At 41.0% G+C, this 23,161-nt stretch overlaps 1 protein-coding gene across 1 annotated transcript in view; it reads right to left on the bottom strand.

The window, feature by feature from the left end:
- The window catches only part of SLC9A7 (solute carrier family 9 member A7), a 145,945-nt gene that overhangs the window by 38,039 nt on the left and 84,745 nt on the right, over window positions 1–23,161 (bottom strand). Inside the window, exons 6-12 of the mRNA XM_089904934.1 lie at window positions 12,109–12,214; window positions 11,621–11,776; window positions 10,585–10,709; window positions 9,239–9,327; window positions 9,033–9,146; window positions 6,714–6,825; window positions 3,671–3,824 (exon numbers count right to left, since the gene is read on the bottom strand). Of these exons, the coding sequence (XP_089761060.1) occupies window positions 3,671–3,824; window positions 6,714–6,825; window positions 9,033–9,146; window positions 9,239–9,327; window positions 10,585–10,709; window positions 11,621–11,776; window positions 12,109–12,214 (856 nt within the window). The remainder of the gene's footprint in view (window positions 1–3,670; window positions 3,825–6,713; window positions 6,826–9,032; window positions 9,147–9,238; window positions 9,328–10,584; window positions 10,710–11,620; window positions 11,777–12,108; window positions 12,215–23,161) is intronic.

The following is a 23,161-nucleotide window of genomic DNA, read 5'->3' as shown; positions in this document are numbered from 1 at the left end:
TTGATACAGAAAAGCATTTGATAAAATTCAACATCTGTTCATGATAAAACTCTCAGAAAACTAGCAATAGATGGGAACTTCCTCAACTTGATGATGAACATCTACAAAAACCCTACAGCTAACATCACACTTACTGGCGAAAGACTGAATGCTTTCCCCTTAAGATCGGGAACAAAGCAAGAATGTCTGCTCACATCACTCTTATTTAACATAGTACTGATGGTCCTAGCCAGAGCAATAAGTTAAGAGAAGGAAATAGCACACTGGTTGGAAAGGAAAAAATGAAACTGTCTCTATTTGCAAATGATCTGATGGTCTACACAGAAAGTCCCAAAGAATTTATAAAAACAAAAACAAACTCTCCTAGAACTAATAAGTGAAATTGGCAAGGTGTCTGGATACAAGGTCAACCTACAAAAACCAGCCTTATTTCTATATCCTGGCAATGAACACACAGAAAGTGAAACTGAATAACATTTAAAATAGCTCAAAACGAAGAAGAAATACTCAAGACATAACTCTAACACACACAGGCATTCTATGCTGAAAACTATAAAATACTGCTAAAAGAAATCAAAGAAGACATAAATAAATGGAGAAACGTGCCATTTTCATGGATTGGAAGACTGAATGAGGTAAAGATGTCAATTCTCCCCAAATTGATATACAGGTTTAACACAATTCCTATGAAAATCCCAGCACAAGTTTTTTTTTAAGATGTAGACAAGCTTATTTTAAAATGTATATAGAAAGGAATTAGAAGAGCTATGACAATTTTGAAAAAGAATAAAGTGGGAGGACCCACTCTGCCTGATGCTCAAGCTTATTATATAACCACAGTTATCAAAAGTGTGGTACTGGTGGAGGTACAGACACATAAATCAACAGAGCAGAAGAGAAACAGACCCGAATGCATACAGCGAACCGATTTCTGGCAAAGGAGAAAAAGTAATTCAAAGGACAGTCTCTCTTACAAATTGTGCTGGAACAACTGGATAGCCATAGTCAAAAAATAAATAAATAAATAAAACCTCAACCTAAACCTCATGTCTAATATAAAAATTGACTTAAGATGGATCACAGATTTAAATGTAAAGCATAAAACTAAAAAACTTTTAGAAGATAACACAGAAGAAAATCTTTGGGACCTAGGGCTTGATGAAGAGTCCTTAGACATAACACCAAAACCATGATGTTAAAAATAAATAAATAAGTTGCATTTCATTAAAATTAAAAGTTCTGCTCTATGACAGACTGTTAAAAGGGTTAAAAGACAAGCTACAGACTAGGAGAAAATACTTGCAAACCACATATCTGATAACAGACTAGTATCTAGAACAAATAAAGAATTGACAAAACTCAATTAAAAAAACAAATAATCCAATTAGAAAATGGACAAAAACCTTGAATAGATATTTCACCATTGCTTATTAGAATGGCAAATAAGCACATGAAGAGATATTCAACATCATCAGCCATGAGAAATGCAAATTAAGACCACAATGAGGTATCCCCACATACCTATTAGAACAACTAAAATAAAAAAGTGTCAACACCAAATGCTGGCAAGGATATGGGAGAAACTGGATCCCTCATGCGCAGTCATTTCCTGACCTCTCACCATGTGCTAGCTGTTATGTTCTAAGTGCTATACATATCCCATTAATATTTTCACAATCCAATTATTATATGTGTACATATACAGCTTGCACACATCAGGGAAAGCAGCCCCCACTCCCGGCTCTGGGTAGGACTACTTCAATGGCCCATTTTTTGAAAAGGGTTATGAGAAGTGCAAAATGTCACAAGTCAACTGTCTACTCTCAGTGGAAAGTTATTTGGTCCTGTATGTGTTGGGGGGGGCGGCGGTCAGAAAAGAACTTATGAAATAGCCTGAAAAACAAACACGATTTAACCAGGCTCTGAGCATCCAGGGCACCTACTGGGTAACCAGATAAATAGGAGCGGGAAGTAATCTCAGAGAGGTCACCAAATGCAAAGGTTCTCAACTCTGTGCAGGGTAAACCTCCTTTCTTGCTCTTATTCTGCTACACAGAACAAAGATGATACCATCTTATGTCTTAAGTTTAAAGCCAAAAATCTGTACATTATCTTCTTCAGATTTCTACTTCCACAGATGAATTATTTTCCTTAATATGACTCTGGAGATTCACGCCAGGAAACTGAAATTTTAATCATCCTGAATTTTACAACATGAAAATGGTCCCTAACACAGCAAGCCTTTCGGGCAGTATAGCACAGTAGCTAAGAGTGTGCCTGGGTTCAAATCCCAGCTTGCCCACTTAAAGCCTTGTGACCTTGGGCAAGTTATTGCTCTGTGCCTCAGTTTCCTCAGCTCTAAAATGAAAATAATAGTAGTAACTCCCTTATAGGAATGCTATGAGGATTATCTTAATGTACGTGTTGGCATCTCAACCAACAACTGCAGCACAAACGTTAGCTATTGTAAGACTCTTACTGATAAGCCCACCCAGGTTCTGCAGACCCACTCAGATCTGAGGCTGAGACCCACTAACCCAGAAATGGTGCAGCCGGCAGTGGCCACGCCCAGGAGTCCCTGCCTCCCATCAATATAAAAGTTCCAGAAGAGGGAGACTATTCTCTCAAATCCCAGTTTTCTCCCTGACCCCAAGGATGACTGCAAGATCCTTGTCGGTTTCTCCCTCCTTCAAGCTAGGTGTACTCCGCAGTTGTCAGCCCTGAGCAAACCAACAGCCAGCAGAGAAAGAAAAAAAAAACATTGCCATCTTGTGGCTTTTCAGAGAATTCTTCACACCTATGCGCCACCCAAGTCTTCTCATTCCCAGCATGTTCACCCTTTGCAGATCTGAAACTGAGGCAAGTGGCAAGAGCACTTTCGATGACGCAGAGGACACACTTAGAGCTGCAGGGACCTGGAGAAAAGGTGACAGCACGCTTTTATTTAACGTGAAGGAATAGAGGCCGAAAAGACATGAGGAGCTTGTCTTAAACCAGGGTCAGAGTTAGGCTGTGGGTCTCCTGACCCCTGTTCCAATGTCCTCTTTACTGTAAGGTGCTGGAGCTCACAAGCACAGTTTGCAATTCAAATGCTCTTAAAAAAAAATCAAACTTGGGTCAATGACCCTCCATGCTGACACAGCTACAAAACCACAGGCCGGGGATGTCCATGAGGCTGCAAGAAGTGAGGGTTATGCAGGAAATGTCACCTCTTCTGTGCACTAAAGCAAGAAGAGACGCGGCATACAGTTTCCTCCTAAAACAAAACTCTAATGGCCTCCCTTTATTTCCAGCTGATGAGCTTATTTTTCAAGGCCTTAGGTTTGATTTCAAAGGAATGTGAAATGCCAGACATTGCCAGCAGCTATGTCTATTCTCTCTCCTGCAGCTTTAAGACTTTTTGAATTCTTGCCCTAATGTCGCGGCACTAGCAAGGTCCAGGTGTTTCTAATTCCTTATGTTTTTGTACCCACAAACAGTTTAATGATTTTTTTTTCTCGTGGAAAATTCAATACTCTGAATTTTTATTTATTGTTTTTAAATTTTTAATCCTTCCCCAAACAAAACAAGAAACTATAAAAGCCTTCCATGCACTAAGCTGTATGTAGCACCCCCTGCACGGGAACAGTGACATAGTTAGACACAAAACTGGCCTTGGTTTCAAACCAACCTTATATTAAGCCATGACAACATGGGCGTCGTGCCTCCACCAATGATCCAGACGGTGAAGAAGACAATGAGGAGGGTGGTTGTGAACATCATCTGGCGTGCGTAGGATGCCGTGTCTCGAATAGCCAGTGCAAATGCCATCGCTCCCCTGAGGCCTGCAGGGACCAAAGAGGAAGCTGTCCTGTCATAAGGATAAATAACAATGTGTCCTCAAATCCACTGCTGCCACCTGGGGCTAATAAATTGTATCTGCTTATGCTTCAGGAGTCGAGTTGTTTTATACAGAAAATAACTTTAAAGGAATAGGATTTCCCCCTATTTGAAGTTTTCTTTTGCAAAATGCCCAAATGCAATGAGAAAAACACTGCACCGCTTTGTATAGCACATTTTAGAATAATAATACTCTTTTATTACTGAAATAATTCTCCTGATAATAACATGAACCAAAAAGAAATATAAATAAGAAATAATCATATAAGCTCTCTAAGTCTGTGATCCAAGTACTACCCAAGCACTATACAGTCATTATAAACTTAAGAAGCAGGCTAGGTATGAGTATGTGAAATGCACAAAACAGCTCAGCATTTCCTGAGCAAAGCCAAGCAGAGAAGTAACAATATAACCTGATCTATATCAGGAGTTGGTGAGTTTTCTGTAAAGTGTCAGATAATATTTTAGGCTTTGTGGGCCAAGAGGAAAAACCAAAGATGTTATGTAGGTACTTACATAAAAGAGAGAAAACAAATTTCCACAAAATTTTATTGACAAAAACCAAGAGCATAATAAGTACTATAATATATAAGTGCCATGTTATAAAACTATAATAAGTAATTATAATAAGTAATAATAATGATTGTAATAATGAGTTCAATTTATTGTAATCCAGGTCTACTAGTGAAAAGAATGGAATTCTTCTGGGGGTGGGAGATTTCAGTTAATTGGGTTTCAAAGTTAGTGTCCCCTATCATCAAATAGGTTGCAAATATTCATCTGTAAAAGCCATTCTTAGCCCGTGGGGTAGATGAAAACAGGCAGCAACCAAATTTGCTGACCCCTGGTCTACAGCCACATTTTTATGTTCTAGAGCTTCTCTTTCTAAGCTCTTTTGTTCCTTCCCCATACCATGCTCCTAATTTGTTCTATAGTAAAGACGTAATCCATGGTCTTTAATAGCTATCTAGTATAAATTCCTATTCACCATGCGTAAGACTGTGTGTATATTATGAGAATGAAAAATTAATACTCATTATATTTCTTCACATATTTTCCCACCTTTTCCAATAATTTCACAATTTCATTAACCTGAGAACTTCACAACAATTCACTAAAGAAGAGTGATTCAGTAAAATATACATTAAAAAACAGAGCAAAGTTGATGTTCTCTATTAATCTGTCCTAGTCAAATATTGACACACATCTAGACCATCCTACAGCCAGCTACGACACCACTTAATATTTAAACCTTTAAATGGACGTTGTCTCAAAGAAGAAAACTTGAGGGCCAGAGAGAGACAACGCGTGCTCCATTCTTCTTTATTAGGTAAACACTGTAAGCAATATGAAGGTGAAACCTCAGGTATTTCTTTCATAGCCCTGAAGAATGAGTTCCTTTTGAAAGCCAAATTTCTCCCAGCAGAAAATAATTTTGATAAGAGATATCTTTAAACAGCACTGTGTACTTCTCAGTGTTTTAGCACAGAAGATAATGAACACACTTAAAAGTTTGTCTAGGTGACTGAGCTATCTCCAATTAATCTTTCTCTTTCCACTGGCATTTTTCTAATATGTATGGACGATCTGGTCTGTCATTGCCCTCCTCAGAAACCTCTAACGTTTCCCAGCTGCTCTTGGATAAAAGCCCAACTCTTTGGCATAGCACTGGAGCTTCTCCGTGGTCTAGACTCCAGCAATGATTCTTGAAGTGTGGTCCTCAAACCAGCTGCAGCAGCAGCAGCAGCCGAGAAGATGTTAGAGATGCAAATTCTCGGGGCTCACCCCATACCCTCAGAATCACACTCTGGTGGTGGGGCCCAGCAATCTGCTATTAACCGGCCCAACAGGTGATTCAGATGCAACCTGAAGGCTTGCACCAGTTTACATGCAATTTCCCTTTCCAACCTCACTCTCGTTCTGCATTATCCCATGTGTCTCACATTTAAACCAGACTGCTACCCTTCCCTGAAAAAGCCACACACAGCAATGCTTTCCTGCCCTTCCAACCTGCCACCTCCTGAAATGCCACTGCATCCAAGTCCAGTTCGAAGGCTACCCCTTGGCGAAGATGGCCCTGGGCCCTGCTTTTCTTTTGTGCAATTCACTAGCCTCTCTTGTGCAATTCACCAGCCTCTCTTGGGAGAAACTTAGCTCTTTGTACACCTGTCTCCCACCAGTGGACTGTGAGCTCCTGGAAGGAGGTGGGTTTCTGTATCCTCCACAACCTTGAAGTGTGACTTATATAACGAGGATGCTCAACAAATGTGTGTCAGAGTGAAAGGAAATCATTAAGGCGGGCTGTGTACTTAAGTGCAGATGCAAGCAAGGACTAGACAAAGCAACTGCTTTGCTGAGCAGTGCCTGCTGGTGTGATTTCAGTATGACTCTCTGAGGCCTCCAAGAACTACTGTGTGGCAGTAAAGGGCTGCTACTCACATTGCCTCTTGTACAGCCTCTCCCCCTTCCCGGACAGAGGCACCTTTAAGGGTCACGGTGGCCTTTTGCCTATCTCCTCCCTCTGCTCTACAGAGATGCTCTTACTTGGGTCTCGTCTATAAAGTCGGATGCTTTCCACTCTCACTGCACCATCTACCTCATGCCAATTGCTCTCTCCTTTCTTTATCTCCACATATTTCTTTATTGTCCTTTGTCCCCTCAGTGGCTTCTCCACTCTTCTCAGCTTTGTAGTGAAGAGGAAGCATTTGGGAGACAGTGTAAGTCAAGCAGAACTATCACAGCTGTTATCTTCCAGTTTGGGGTTCATCTTGCTAATGTGAGTATATTTTATTTCTTTTACTCCATAGAAAGTTAATAAAACTCATTTTTTTTACCTGAAAACATCATCATGTGTTGAAAATTCCAGCCAATCTTGTGCCTTCTGCCCAAGTTGAGGAAGAAGGAGAGCGGGTAGATGTGTGCAGCTCTTCCCAGGAAGATGGCAACCTGGCCGCCAGGTGGAGGTTAAGGGCCCAACACGTTTCCAGGATGGCACTTTCACACAACCTGTGACTGAGCAGAGAATTTTAGGAATGCCATGACACCTTGCTGTGATCAGGAGAGTTGCACAGAGAAGGCAGGCTGTCTCATTTCCCACCAAACAAGTCTCAGCAGCAAGTGGGATTCCACTGGCCAATTTTCCCAACCTCCTGGCTCACAGAGACAATTTTTGGCCTGTTAAACACACTGTTGTAACTTCTTGATTTGATTAAACTGATATGGACCAAGTCTCCGACCTGCCTAAAAATGAGTCCAGAAATAAGCTAAGGTGCCGTGGCTGGGGTGGGGAGTTAAGAGAAGCAAAGAGCGTGCTGGGCTCTATTGGAAGAAAAAAAATCACAAGAAGAAAAAATTACTAACCCCTGAGTCAAACTATAAAGAGAAAGCTTGGTGGGTGAGCTTGTAAGCTTTGGTTGGAAGTAAACATCAGGGGTTTGTATGACCAGGAAGATACTACAAATAAGAGGTGGGGAAACTTACAGTATTCCTACCATGAAGACATATTCATATTCCTCACAAGGATCACCCTGGGGAGATTTATCTGCCTAAGTGGCTAACATATCTTTGGGGAGGTAAGAGATGGAAATGGAGGAGTGTGGAAGAGGAACTCTTACTGTGCAAACCAAAGAATTCAGGGAAACCGGTCATTCGTCACTTGCTGAGTTTAGAACAGAGCCCAGCAGAGAGATGCACACTGCCCTGGTCATAGGAGGAAACCACTGTGGGAGCCAGAGGAACAGGGAGCTTCCGTTTCGACCAGCTGGAGCTGCAGCTGTTTCAGACAGAAGCGAGGGCGGGACTGTCTTCTGCCTTCTCTAGGATAAAATACTAACTACTTTTCTTCTTTTCTCACTCTCTTTTTTTTCCCTTTTTGCTATTGTTTTGTTTTCTTTTTCATAGAAGGAAAGAGGTCGTGCTTATAACATTCCATCCCAGGAGCCACGCATAAGTCCGCAAGTGGAAGCGGCCTTCAGGATTCACAGAGGCCCCGGCTCCCCCTTGAACAAGGCCCCCGCGCTGTAAACAAGGCAGCACTCTCACTGTCTCTCACAGGATGCCGCGCTAAGAATACAAATCAAAATGACATGCCAGGTCTTTCTTAAGAATAAAAACACTGATCCGCTGGATCTTTAGCTCTTGGTCTGTTGAGTGTGTAAATCTAAGAAATGAGCCCCAGTTGAAGCAGATAACACTCTAACTGGCAGGACTCTGGCATGGCATTAGGCCACTGTCGCTCTCTAGCTGCTTGGTGAGTATCCTTTATACCTGCACAATAAATGAGAAGCCCAGAAGAGAAAAATACTCCTTTTTGGGGGGGCCAGCATCCCAAGATCTAAGGATACCCATGAGACCTCAGAAAAGGCAGTAGTGGACTCCTGCTATAGTTCCAAGGCCCAGAAGGGTTCACTTTAACGAAAACAATAAGGATCTGAGGCCAACTGAGCAAAGCCCTCAGCTGTCCACGTACTGCTGGGCATTCGTATCTCTCCTCACTTGAGAGGAGCCAACCCCCAAAACTGTGTCTCTCTTCCAAAAACTGCTCTCACGATGGGGCTAAATCAAAGAACCCAGTATTTCTCCATTTCATCTGCCCTTCCTCTCCATTTCTTTTTCTTTTTTTTTTTTTTTTGCGTTAAAGAAAAGGGTCACCATACGGAATTGGGTGAAAGCGTGCACACTGCCTGTGGGCTGCCCTGGGCGGCGAGAGGAAGGGCTGCGTGCAACCACGTGCAGCTGAGAGCAAGAGACACAGAACCTTCAGGTCTTCCAAACGGGGAAGCTCCTGGATTGGAATTCACGTGGCGATGAGAAAAAAACAATTTGGGGGACTGATACTGGTTGCTGATTTTTAGCTCTGCTAGGAAGGGTGCTTTAAAAAACAAACTACCACCTGCCAATCACCAGTGTAACAGAAAGGCCACCTTACACAGAAAATGCAGAAAGGGCAACCCTAGAATCAACACCGGTCCTTGAAATCAAATACACTTAGCTTTATATTTACCACTTAAGCCTTCTTTTTCTCATCATAAGAATACCATGAATCAGTGCTGGCTCAGTCACCTCCCCGCCAAACTAGAAATTATTGTTGTTACAGCTTCCGCAGCAGTGGTCGTCTTTCCGTGTAGAAAATGGGGGAACCAAAAAAAGGATACAAAAGCTCCAATGATGAAAACGGGGCTGAAAACGTGCTTCTGGAAGGTAAACAGCGCCAGGCCCATGTAGGAGAAGATGAAGTTCTCTGCCAGGAAGTGTAACACCTCAAAGAGCTGCACAAAAAGGGAAAAGGAAGCCGTAAACCCTGTGGGTCCCCTCCCTTGTATTCGCAGGTCACTTGTGGGGACACAGGCCTCTCCCTCACCTGCTTCGTTCGACTTCTTGATTCCACCGACAGATTGTTGTAGGTGTAATGAGCTTGTGTGATTCCACAGAAAAGGACAGCTACAACGCCTGGCAAGAGAGTTTAAAAAAAAAAAAATCAATGGAGGGAAAAAAAAGCAGAAAAAAATCCTACCTGAAACAAAAAGTTAAGGTAGTCAAGCCCAGCATATCCAACTTCCTGAAAGTTTTTGAAAATTTCCTATTACTGAAAGCTCCCTCTGCCCACACTTCTCATATCAACCTTTGCTTCTCCCAACCCTGCCCTCCTTCAAAGACAAGGCCACTGATTTACCTCTTGTTCCAGATTTAAGAGCATTCTCTCCCCTCTTCTAAACTCCTACTGAATTGGCCATCTCTATATGGCATGGCATTTAGCATTCATTCCCTCAAAGAGACTGTGAAGTGTGCGCCCATCACACACTTTTGTCATATTCCTCTCTGTTCACTGAATGAATGAATTTAATTTCAAACCAATGCTTTATATTTTTGCATGGTCTAGGGCTTCAGACAAAATGGATCCAGAGTACTAGTCCAATTATCCTGGCCCTGATAATCTAGATTTCTGGTTAACGGTGACTATTTTGTTGTGTAAGACAATTAACACACCTGGGACTTTGCCTATATATTTACAGATGATTGTCAAGTTTTAAAGGAAGTGGGGCATATAAAGATATGCTGCAATATTTTGAAAATACGATAAAAAGGACTTCCGAATTACCTGGATTATGTATATATAGTAACTGTACTTGAGTTTTCTAATAGAAAAATCCAATGATTTATTTTTTTTAATGAGGGAATGTGAGGAACTAAAACCACATGATCACTCACACTAATAATCTATGAAACGGGCACCATAAAAACACAGTATTGAAAAGCAATGATTAAACAGACCAAAAACAAAACAAGGAAAAATTGTGCTCACACTCATCTGAGTAGAAGCAAAATTACCTTTAAAAGGATATATATTTTGCTTGTTATTGCTACTGTTTGTAAAATAACGAAGCAATCCAGGGGAGGATACAAATAAGGTGTTAATATATTCAGTAACTTTTGCAGCTAAGTATCTACTTATAGTTAGAATGAGTACTCAAAGATGTAACGGAGTTTGAAACAATAAAGCGTATCCTTTAAAAAATATGCAGCTCTGGGAAACTAAATTATTCATAAGGCAGAACACCAGCCTTGCTCAGCAGTCCTCCATATGGACGCTCCGTGAGTGGTTTATCAACTCTGGGCAGCAGCTATTAAGAATTCTTCGCTCCCCTCAAGCTCCCACAGCCTCCGCCACAGTGAGGGGAAGGGTGGCCAAGGGCAGAGGAAACCCACCGGTAAACCCACAGGCTTCCGCCAAGAGGAAGGTGCTCCACGACATCAGGAAGAAGAGCGCCGTCTCCAGCAGGGGGAAGCAGTGCAGCTTGGTAAACTTGGTCACGTCAGCTCCTGTCAAGGAACTGTCTCCAGCAACAAGCATCAGGGTCACCGAGAACCACACTCTCTTAGCCCAGGACCCCTCCCTAAGGGCTACCCTTTCCCTTCAGCTCTTCCTTTGGGGCCCCAGAGCTGCTGCTTGGTTTTGAAAGTAAAGAAAATGAAGCTTCCCAGTAGAATAGAGGTTTCCAAGGGCTGGGAGAGGGGAGGATATAGGGATCATATTGTTTAATGGGCACACACTTTCTGTTGGGGATGACGAAGAAGGTTCGGGATACAGCGGGGATGGTTACACAACATTGTGGATGCACCTAAGGCCACTGAATTGTACACTTAAAATGATTAAATCTTAACCTGTGGAAGGCTTGCCTGCTCATTCTGCACTTTGCTTTTATGTTGGTTGGTTGGTTTTTAAGGCAATATTGTGCAGTCCTCGGCTTAAGGAAGGCCACCTTGCTGTAATTCCCCCAGATAGTCCCTGGCTACTTACGGCCACGTTAGTCCCATATGGCCTGGAACAGTGGACAACAGCAGTCAGGCTGCGGCTAAAGTACTTCACAGCCTGCTTCCTCCCAGCCTCCTGAGAGGTGGTCCCTGATTCCCAGCCTCCTCCTGGCTCTTCCACTCTTTCAGCCCCACCCCACCCCCCAAAAAAACTGACACTTCCCCCAAGCTCCTATCTCCGACAGGTTTATAGGAAGGACAGAAAACACAAAGGTGAGGACAGAGCTAAGCCAAGAGCTACACTCTCAAACATTTTCTCAAACTCTTAGCTAGGCCATCGACTGTCATGTTTCACCAAAGGGTGACATTTCAGGAGCCCCCAGCCCCCAGTGGAACAATTAATTTAAGATTCATTTCTGAAAGGAAGAACTGAGAACTTTCTTTTCCCAAGTGCAATGCCACATAGTCATACTTAGGCAGGGGCAGAAACTACAAAAAGGATATTAGAGCAGTCACAACACCAGTCACAGCTCCCATGGTAAAAGAGCCACTAAATATACCTAGAAAAATGCCAACTGACTTAAAAAAGGCAGCAGCATCAAAGGCGTGAGTGTTCAGCCCCGCTGGCTGGTAGGCAACAATAGACCTGGAGTTTAAAGAGAGAGTTAAAAAACACTAAGCTGGTTTTACACCATGGCACTTACAAATATCGACAAACATAGGTATCTACACTCTGCAGAGCACTCCCCATGGTGTATTCATTTAATTTAATCTGCAGTCACCATGTTACGATGGTATCAGCATTCCAACCGCTGCCAACTGGACAAAGCAACATAACTTTATCAACTAAGTCGATAAGCCTCATTTAGAAGAGCACCCAATTCAAAATTTAACACTTTTAAGATGGGCCTCTGATTTTAGCCCAGAGCATTCAGGAAGCCAGAGTCTCTCTTCCCAGGCAGAAATATTGTTACTTACGAGGACAGTACAATGGCAACAGCATCATTTAGGACACTTTCTCCAAACAGAAGTGCGTAAAGGTCCACATCTGCATGCAATTCATTAAATATCGCCAGTACAGTCACTAAAACATGGGACAAAAGCATACAAATTAGTTTCGGTTTCTGACTTTAAGCCATTGATAACAAATTCATAGAAGCAATTCTTATCTTTGGTGGGACAGGGTGGTTTGGGAGACAGTAAGGGAGTCAAAGATGGGTCGTCTGTCTATGGCAGAAATGAAAATGGCAATCTTCCTAATCTTAATGAGGAGTGATATGATGCTTGATTCTAATAACACTGTGCTCTCAACTGTAATCTCATCACACTTTGAAAACACTTCTATTACAGAATGTAAAAAATAATCACAATTAATGTGACTTGGCTCTACTGGTGGGGTGAAATCTCTTTGAAGGCAGAAACCCTATTTTATTTTTTATTTTATTGAAGTATAGTTGATTTACAAAGTTGTGTTACTTTCAGGTTACAGCAAAGTGATATCTGAATACACACACACACACACATACACATTCTTTTTCGTATTCTTTTCCATTACGGTTTATCACAGATACTGAATATAGTTCCCTGTGCTAGTTTATCCATTCTATTGATATATATAACAGTTTGCATCTGCTAATCCAAATCTCCCATTCCATCCCTCCCCCACCCTCCTCTCCTTTGGCAACCACAAGTCTGTTCTCTATGTCTGTGAGTCTCTTTTTGTTTCATAGATAGGTTCGTTCACGTCATATTTTAGATTCCAAATTAAGTGATATCATATGGTATTTGTCTTTCTCTTTCTGACTTACTTCACTTAGTATGATAGTCTCTAGGTCCATCCATGTTGCTGCAAAGAAACCCTATTTTATTTTATTTTATTTTTTAAATTAATTAACTAATTTATTTTTGGCTGTGTTGGGTCTTTGCTGCTGCGTGTGGGCTTTCTCTAGTTGTGGGGAGCTGGGACTACTCTTCGTTGCAGTGCGCAGGCTTCTCATTGCGGTGGCTTCTCTTGTTGTGGAGCACAGGCTCTCGGCGCGCGGGCTCAGTAGTTGTGGCGCACAGGCTTAGTTGCTCCACGGCATGGGGGATCCTCCCGGACCAGGGATCGAACCCATGTCCCCTGCATTGGCAGGTGGATGCTTAACCACTGCGCCATCAGGGAAGTCCCATAAGCACCATTTTAATCTCAAAATCTTAGTGGTAAAGCATTGGAAAAAGGACTCCACACATGGAAAGATCATAAACCTGGGCTCGCTGGGGATCTGAAGAGCATGTAAACTCTGCCATGCTCCCAAACTAGAAGATAAAAGTGCAGGTTCAATTTCCTGGTAATTTGTCATCGGCCCAGACTTACACCTTTTAAGATCCAAAAGATACAACAAAAAGTTTATTCAAAAATTTGTAATATAAGAGAATGGACTTGAGGATATGGGGAGGGGGAAGGGTAAGCTGTGACAAAGCGAGAGAGTGGCATGGACATATATACACTACCAAACGTAAAATAGATAGCTAGTGGGAAGCAGCCGCATAGCACAGGGAGATCAGCTTGGTGCTTTGTGACCACCTAGAGGGGTGGGATAGGGAGAGTGGGAGGGACGGAGACGCAAGAGGGAAGAGATATGGGAACATATGTATATGTATAACTGATTCACTTTGTTATAAAGCAGAAACTAACACACCACTGTAAAGCAATTATACTCCAATAAAGATGTTAAAAAAAAAGAATATAATCTGGAAAAAAATAACATAATACTTTGCTGTACACCTAAAACTAATGTAACATTACATATTAACTACAATAATTAAAAATTTTTTAATTAAAAATAAAAAAAACATAATGGGGGCAAAATGCCTATTTCTGGTCATTCAAGTTTGAGTTTAGAGCTAACAAAATCAATTTCTCTTTAAATGTCTGTTAATGACCACCAGGAATAAAAAGAAAGAACATGGAAATAGAAACCCTATTTTATTGATCACTGTGCTCCAGCATAGGGTCGGGGCACAGTGAAGGTTTAATAAAGGATTTTGAAATAATGAAAGTCTTCATTTATAACAGAGTATACATAATTACACTTCTCACAGTTTTCACATTTCATAGACATTTAAAAATCAGCTATTTTCGATTATGAACCAAGATGGCAGAGTAGAAGGACGTGCTCTCACTCCCTCTCGTGAGAACACCAGAATCACAACTAGCTGTTGGACAATCATCCACAGGAAGACACTGGAACTCACCAAAAAAGATACTCCACATCCAAAGACAAAGTAGAAGCCACAATGAGATGGTAGGAGGGGCGCAATCACAGTAAAATCAAATCCCATAACTGCTGGGTGGCTGACTCACAGACTGGAGAACACTTATACCACAGAAGTGCACCCACTGGAGTGAAGGTTCTGAGCCCCACGTCAGGCTTCCCATCCTGGGGGTCCAGCAACGGGAGGAGGAATTCCTAGAGAATAAGACTTTGAAGGCTAGTGGGATTTGATCGCAGGACTTTGACAGGACTGGGGGAAACAGAGACTCCACTCTTGGAGGGCGCACACAAAGTAGTGTGCACATCAGGACCCAGGGGAAGGAGCCGTGACCCCATAGGAGACTGAACCAGACCTACCTGCTGGTGTTGGAGGGTCTCCTGCAGAGGCGGGGGGTGGCTGTGTCTCACCATGAGGACAAGGACACTGGCAGCAGAAGTTCTGGGAAGTACTCCTTGGCGTGAACCCTCCCAGAGTCTGCCATTAGCCCCACCAAAGAGCCCAGGTAGGCTCCAGTGTTGGGTTGCCTCAGGACAAACAACCAACAGGGAGGGAACCCAGCCCCACCCATAAGCAGATTAAAGATTTACTGAGCTCTGCCTACCAGAGCAACACCCAGCTCTACCCACCACCAGTCCCTCCCATCAGGAAACTTGCACAAGCATCTTAGATAGCCTCATCCACCAGAGGGCAGACAGCAGAAGCAAGAAGAACTACAGTCCTGCAGCCTGGGGAACAAAAACCACATTCACAGAAAGAGAGACAAGATGAAAAGGCAGAGGGCTATGTACCAGATGAAGGAAGAAGATAAAACCCCAGAAAAACAACTAAATGAAGTGGAGATAGGCAACCTTCCAGAAAAAGAATTCAGAATAATGATAGTGAAGATGATCCAGGACGTCAGAAAAAGAATGGAGGCAAAGATCAAGAAGATGCAAGAAATGTTTAACAAAGACCTAGAAGAATGAAATAACAAACAGAGATGAACAACACAATAACTGAAATGAAAACTACACTAGAAGGAATCAATAGCAGAATAACTGAGGCAGAAGAACGGATAAGTGACCGGAAGACAGAATGGTGGAATTCACTGCTGCAGAACAGAATAAAGAAAAAAGAATGAAAAGAAATGAAGACAGCCTAAGAGACCTCTGGGACAACATTAAACGCAACAACATTCACATTATAGGGGTCCCAGAAGTAGAAGAGAAAGAGAAAGGACCCAAGAAAATATTAGAAGAGATTATAGTCGAAATCTTCCCTAACATGGGAAAGGAAGTAGCCACCCAAGTCCAGGAAGCACAGAGAGTCCCACACAGGATAAACCCAAGGAGAAACACACGGAGACACATAGTAATCAAATTGGCAAAAATTAAAGACAAAGAAAAATTATTGAAAGCAGCAAAGGAAAAATGACAAATAACATACAAGGGAACTCCCATAAGGTTAACAGCTGATTTCTCAGCAGAAACTCTACAAGCCAGAAGGGAGTAGCATGATATACTTAAAGTGATGAAAGGGAAGAGCCTACAACCAAGATTACTCTACCCAGCAAGGATCTCATTCAGCTTCCATGGAGAAATCAAAAGCTTTAGAGACAAGCAAAAGCTAAGAGAATTCAGCATCACCAAACCAGCTCTACAGCAAATGCTAAAGGAACTTCTCTAAGTGGGAAACACAAGAGAAGAAAAGGACCTACAAAAACAAACCCAAAACAATTAAGAAAATGGTAATAGGAACATACATATCGATAATTACCTTAAACGTGAATGGATTAAATGCTCCAAGCAAAAGACACAGCTTTGTTGAATGGATACAAAAACAAGACCCCTATATATGCTGTCTACAAGGGACACACTTCAGACCTAGGGACACATACAGACTGAAAGTGAGGGGATGGAAAAAGATATTCCATGCAAATGGAAATCAAAAGAAAGCTGGAGTAGCAATATTCATATCAGATAAAATAGACTTTAAAATAAAGACTATTAGAAGAGACAAAGAAGGACACCACATAATCATCAAGGGATCGATCCAAAAAGAAGATATAACAATTGTAAATATTTATGCACCCAATATAGGAGCACCTCAATACATAAGGCAACTGCTAACAGCTATAAAAGAGGAAATCGACAGTAACACAATAATAGTGGGTGACTTTAACACCTCACTTATACCTATGGACAGATCATCCAAAAAGAAAACAAACAAGGAAACAGAAGCTTTAAATGACACAATAGACTAGATAGATTTAATTGATATTTATACGACATTCCATCCAAAAACAGCAGATTACACTTTCTTCTCAAGTGCGCACGGAACATTCTCCAGGATAAATCATATCTTGGGTCACAAATCAAGCCACAGTAAATTTAAGAAAATTGAAATCGTATCAAGCATCTTTTCTGACCACAACGCTATGAGATTAGAAATGAATTACAGGGGAAAAAATGTAAAAAGCACAAACACATGGAGGCTAAACAATACGTTACTAAATAACCAAGAGATCGCTGAAGAAATCAAAGAGGAAATCAAAAAATACCTAGAGACAAATGACAATGAAAACACGACAATCCAAAACCTACGGGATGCAGCAAAAGCAGTTCTAAGAGGGAAGTTTATAGCTATACAAGCCTACTTAAAGAAACAAGAAAAATCTCAAATAAACAATCTAATCTTACACCTAAAGGAACTAGAGAAAGAAGGAAAAACAAAACCCAAAGTTAGCAGAAGGAAAGAAATCGTAAAGATCAGAGCAGAAATAAATGAAATAGAAACAAAGAAAACAATAGCAAAGATCAATAAAACTAAAAGCTGGTTCTTTGAGAAGATAAACAAAATTGATAAACCATTAGCCAGACTCATCAAGAAAAAGAGGGAGAGGACTCAAATCAATAAAATTAGACATGAAAAAGGAGAAGTTACAAGAGACGCCACAGAAATACATAGCATCCTAAGAGACTACTACAAGCAACTCTATGCCAATAAAATGGACGACCTGGAAGAAATGGACAATTTCTTAGAAATGTATAGCCTTCCAAGACTAAACCAGGAAGAAACAGAAAATATGAACAGAACAATCACAAGTAATGAACATGAAACTGTGATTAAAAATCTTCCAACAAACAAAAGTCCAGGACCGGATGGCTTCACAAGTGAATTCTATCAAACATTTAGAGAAGAGCTAACACCCATTCTTCTCAAACTCTTCCAAAAAATTGAGGAGGAAGGAACACGCGCAAACTCATTCTATGAGGCCACCATCACCCTGATACCAAAACCAGACAAAGATACTACAAAAAAAGAAAATTACAGACCAATATCACTGACGAATACAGATGCAAAAAGCCTCAGCAAAATACTAGCAAACAGAATCCAACAACACATTAAAAGGATCATACACCATGATCAAGTGGGATTTATCCCAGGGATGCAAGGTTTCTTCAATATATGCAAATCAATCAATGTGATACACCATATTAACAAACTGAAGAATAAAAACCATATGATCATCTCAATAGATGCAGAAAAAGCTTTTGACAAAATTCAACACTCATTTATGATAAAAACTCTCTAGAAAGTGGGCATAGAGGGAACCTACCTCAACATAATAAAGGCCGTATACGACAAACCCACAGCAAACATCATTCTCAGTGGTGAAAAACTGAAAGCATTTCCTCTAAGATCAGGAGCAAGACAAGGATGTCCACTCTCGCCACTATTATTCAACATAGTTTTGGAAGTCCTAGCCACGGCAGTCAGAGAAGAAAAAGAAATAAAAGGAATACAAATTGGAAAAGAAGAACTAAAACTGTCACTGTTTGCAGATGACATGATACTGTACATAGGGAATCCTAAAGATGCCACCAGAAAGCTACTAGAGCTAATCAATGAATTTGGTAAAGTTGCAGGATACAAAATTAATGCACAGAAATCTCTTGCATTGCTATACACTAATGATGAAAAATCTGAAAGAGAAATTAAGGAAACACTCCCCTTTACCACTGCAACAATAAGAATAAAATACCTAGGAATAAACCTACCTAGGGAGACAAAAGACCTGTATGCAGAAAACTATAAGAAACTGATGAAAGAAATTAAAGATGATACCAACAGACGGAGAGGTATACCATGTTCTTGGATTGGAAGAATCAATATTGTTAAAATGACTATACTACCCAAAGCAATCTACAGATTCAATGCAACCCCTATCAAATTACCAATGGCACTTTTTACAGAACTAGAACAAAAAATCTTAAAATTTGTATGGAGACACAAAAGACGCCAAATAGCCAAAGCAGTCTTGAGGGAAAAAAACGGAGCTGGAGGAATCAGACTCCCTGACTTCAGACTATACTAGAAAGGTACAGTAATCAAGACAATATGGTACTGGCACAAAAACAGAAACATAGATCAATGGAACAAGATAGAAGGCCCAGAGATAAACCCATGCACCTATGGTCAACTAATCTATGACAAAGGAGGCAAGGATACACAATGGAGAAAAGACAGTCTCTTCAATAAGTGGTGCTGGGAAAACTGGACAGGTACAATGTAAAAGAATGAAATCAGAACATTCCCTAACACCATACACAAAAATAAACTCAAAATGGATTAGAGACCTAAATGTAAGACCACACACTATAAAACTCTTAGAGGAAAACATAGGAAGGACACTCTTTGACATAAATCACAGCAAGATCTTTTTTGATCCACCTCCTAGAGTAATGGAAATAAAAACACAAATAAACAAATGGGACCTAATGAAACTTCAAAGCTTTTGCACAGCAAAGGATACCATAAACAAGACAAAAAGACAACCCTCAGAATGGGAGAAAATATTTGCAGACGAAACAATGGACAAAGGATTAATCTTCAAAATATATAAACAGCTCAATATGAAAGCGACAAACAACCCAATCCAAAAATGGGGAGAAGACCAAAACAGACATTTCTCCGAAGAAGACATACAGATGGCCAAGAAGCACATGAAAAGCTGCTCAACATCACTAATTATTAGAGAAATGCAAATCAAATCTACAATGAGGTATCACCTCACACCAGGTAGAATGGGCATCATCAGAAAATCTACAAACAACAAATGCTGGAGAGGGCGTGGAGAAAAGGGAACCCTCTTGCACTGTTGGTGGGAATGTAAATTGATACAGCCACTATGGAGAACAGTATGGAGGTTCCTTAAAAAACTAAAAATAGAATTACCATATGATCCAGCAATCCCACTACTGGGCATATACCCAGAGAAAACCATAATTCAAAAAGACACATGTACCCCAATATTCATTGCAGCACTATTTACAATAGCCAGGTCATGGAAGCAACCTAAATGCCCATCGACAGACGAATGGATAAGGAAGATGTGGTACATATATACAATGGAATATTACTCAGCCATAAAAAGGAACAAAATTGGGTCATTTGTTGAGACATGGATGGACCTAGAGACTGTCATACAGATTGAAGTAAGTCAGAAAGAGAAAAACAAATATCATACGTTAACGTATATATGTGGAACCTAGAAAATCGTACAGGTGAACCGGTTTGCAGCACAGAAACTGAGACACAGATGTAAAGAACAAATGTATGGACACCAAGGGGGAAAGCGGCAGGGGGGTGGGGATGGTGGTGTGATGAATTGGGCAATTGGGATTGGCATGTATACACTGATGTGTATAAAATTGATGACTAATAAGAATCTGCTATATAAAAAGAAAAAATGATATTAAAATTTTTTTAAAAAAATCAGCTATTTTCCAGGCCAGCAGCTCTCATACCTCTGATCTCAGGACTTCTTTACACCCTTAGAAAATTTTGAGGCCCCAAAGAGCTTTAGTTTTGTGGGCTATAGGTATCAATATTTACTGTATTGAATAAAACAAAAAATTAAATATTTATTCGCTTAAATTACTAGTAAAACCATTATATGTTAACATATTTTTAATGAAAAATAATTATATTTTCCAAAACAACAAAAAAAATAGTGAGAAGAGAGCCACTGTTTTACATTTTCTCAGATCTCTTTAACATGTGAAGTAATGGAAGATAGATGGTTCTCACATCTGTTTCTGCATTCGATCAACAGAGTCAGTATCACACATTATATAGCCCCTGGAAAACTCCACTCAATGGTACACTTGTGAAAGAACATAAGTAAAAAAGACAAATGATGTACTACTATTATTATTAAATCAGTTTTGACTTTATGGACCCACCCGAAAGGGCTTTGGAGTTTTTCAACTTCAGTTCTACTGGTATTCGGGGCCATATAACTCTGTCGTGGGGGCTGTCCTGTGCCTCATAAGACAGTTTAGCAGCATCCCTGACCTCTACCCACAAGATACCAGTAGCACTGCACATTCTCCCCTGCCAAGTTGTGACAACTAAAAATGTCTCCAGACATTGCCAAATGTCTGCTGGGCAGGGGGGTGGGGGGAGGGGTGTGGCGCAGAATCACCCCCTGCTGAGAACCACTGCTCTAAATGTACACATGCAGGCGGGGTTCTCTTTCAACACTCACACCCAACTACCTTCTGCTTTGTTAGTTTCTGCCATAAGGACCTGAAAAACTAAACTCACTTCTTCAGCTTCCCTTGTGGTGAGTGCCACTTTTGCTGCCTGGAAGAGGGAGGAGACTGGACGCAGTGCAGTCATCTTGCCTCCATGGGGCAACTAAGGTGTGTCTGAAACCCAAGGGTAATGACCTAGAAAGACTGAGTGCCTGGATGCCTGATTGTAGTGGCAGCCATGGCACCAGCTCGGAGCTGTTAGCCAAGTTAAACAGCTCTCTGTTTAAGCTAGTATTAGCCAGATTTTTCTGTTATTTGCAGCCAAATGCATTACTAACTGATACTATTAGAAAACAAAACCAAACAAATATTTAGCACTATTATAAGCCAACCACTCTTGTAACCATCATCCAGTTCAAGAAATGGAACTTTGCCAACCCCCACAGAAGCCCCCCACAATATGTTCCATCCCAATCTCAAGCCCCTTCCTTCACTCAAAAGTAACCAGTAACATGATTTATAGGAATCATTTCCTTGCACTTCCTTATAGTTTGACCACTGATGTATATTCCTTGACACTATCATTCGGGGTTTACCCATTTTCAAATTTATTGTTTTAATACTTTACATCTCTTTTTCTCCAAGGGTTCCCCCTCCATTCCTTTCTGTCAGCTCTCTTTTCATAACGCCCTATTGTGTAGTCCTCTCATTTCTGAATTTTCCAATCCTGATGTATACAGTTCTTTTATAACTTCTATCATTTTCTTAACTTACTTTAGCTTCTGTTGGAATGTTAATAAAGTTTCATCTGCTTTGGGACCCTCTTCTTCTGGTATGACTTCATTATCTGTAACTTTATTATTCATAGGGGTTATCCCCATTTTTTTCTTATATTTACATGAAGTTCAACCTCAATCCATTTCTGCTGCCCATATTAAGTGAGGTGGGTAGGGGGTAGAAGGCCCAGAACAGCTTTTCCAGTTTCATGGCTCTAGGGCTCCCTCTTCTGGTTTTACATTGAAGTATTAAAAATATGGTCCAGAGGCGTAGCCACCCAGAGGTGTAGCCAATACTCAGATCGACTTCCTCTGGCCTTCTCCACCATTACTATCTGAGCTTTCTTTCTCCTTTAATGCCCCATCAATCAAGGTCTGTGGTCCGAGCAGGTCATTTTTAGGCAGTGGCTCTGTCCTTGCAGAGAGATCTTCTACAAGGAATTTCCTGAGAGGTCTGAGGGCCCAGGTCACTCCAGCAGCCTCACGCCTCCTCCAGTCTCCTTGCCCTCCCCCACAAATTAGAGCCTGAAAAGCCTCCTCCCAATATTCACTGATGTTATCCAATACAACCATAAAATTCTTTGCTCCCAGTGGGGATCCCTCCTTTTGACTGTGAATACTTGTGGGAAATTTCTAGGTTCCCTGACAATCAAAATGACCAGCAGCCCCTCTTTCCTTTGCTTCCTCCAGCACAGCTGCTGTTCTTATCCCTAAGTCTCACTGCTACAGGTAGTTTGACCCCCCCAGTTGATAACTGGGGATTCATGGAGATACTCTGTCAGCTAGTAGAGTCTGTGTTTTCTTTTTTGCTTGTCTTGCTTTCTCTATTTTTGTTAGGGATTAAGGGAGATTCTGAAACCACTTCCCATCACGCCTTTCTTTTCAAAAAGTTCAACTCATTTATTGAGAGTAAACAAAAAATAATTTGGAGTTGAAAAATGTCAACTATAATCATGAGGCTGCTCCAGATAATCGTAAATCTAGGCACTAAAACCACCACTCTAAGCTTTCAGATGTTAACCAGACATCAACAGGGGGCATCACCAGCAGGCATACTTCCTAAAGGACAGACATGTCATCTGCATAAAACAAGACACAAACAAGGTCAATCTCTTTCTTCCACCCTTGAAAACAGTTTGTCAAGTTACACAACAGGAAAAATCTTTAGGGATTAGGCTAAAAAAATTTCTTGTTTTCTGGATTATTTATTACATTAACGATATGTGTGGCTCCTTACATAAAACCTGTGATGGTTAATTTTACTTGTCAACTTGACTGGACCATGGGGTGCCCAGATATTCGATTAAACACTATTCTGGATGTGTCTGTGAGGTTCTGGATGAGATTAACATTTGAATCAGTAGACTGAGTAAAGCAGATGGCCCGCCTCAATGAGGGTGGGACTCATGTGGTCTGTTGAAGGTTTCACTAGAACAAAAAAGGCAGAGTAAGGGAGAATTCACTTTCTCTGCCTGT

Source organism: Delphinapterus leucas, chromosome X (assembly GCF_059928025.1).
Source record: "Delphinapterus leucas isolate spDelLeu-1000000601 "Yukka" chromosome X, BTC_Dleu_Yukka2, whole genome shotgun sequence".
Taxonomy (NCBI): Eukaryota; Metazoa; Chordata; class Mammalia; order Artiodactyla; family Monodontidae; genus Delphinapterus; species Delphinapterus leucas.
Note: the sequence above shows the minus strand (reverse complement) of the source record. Positions and strands in the feature narration are given on the sequence as shown.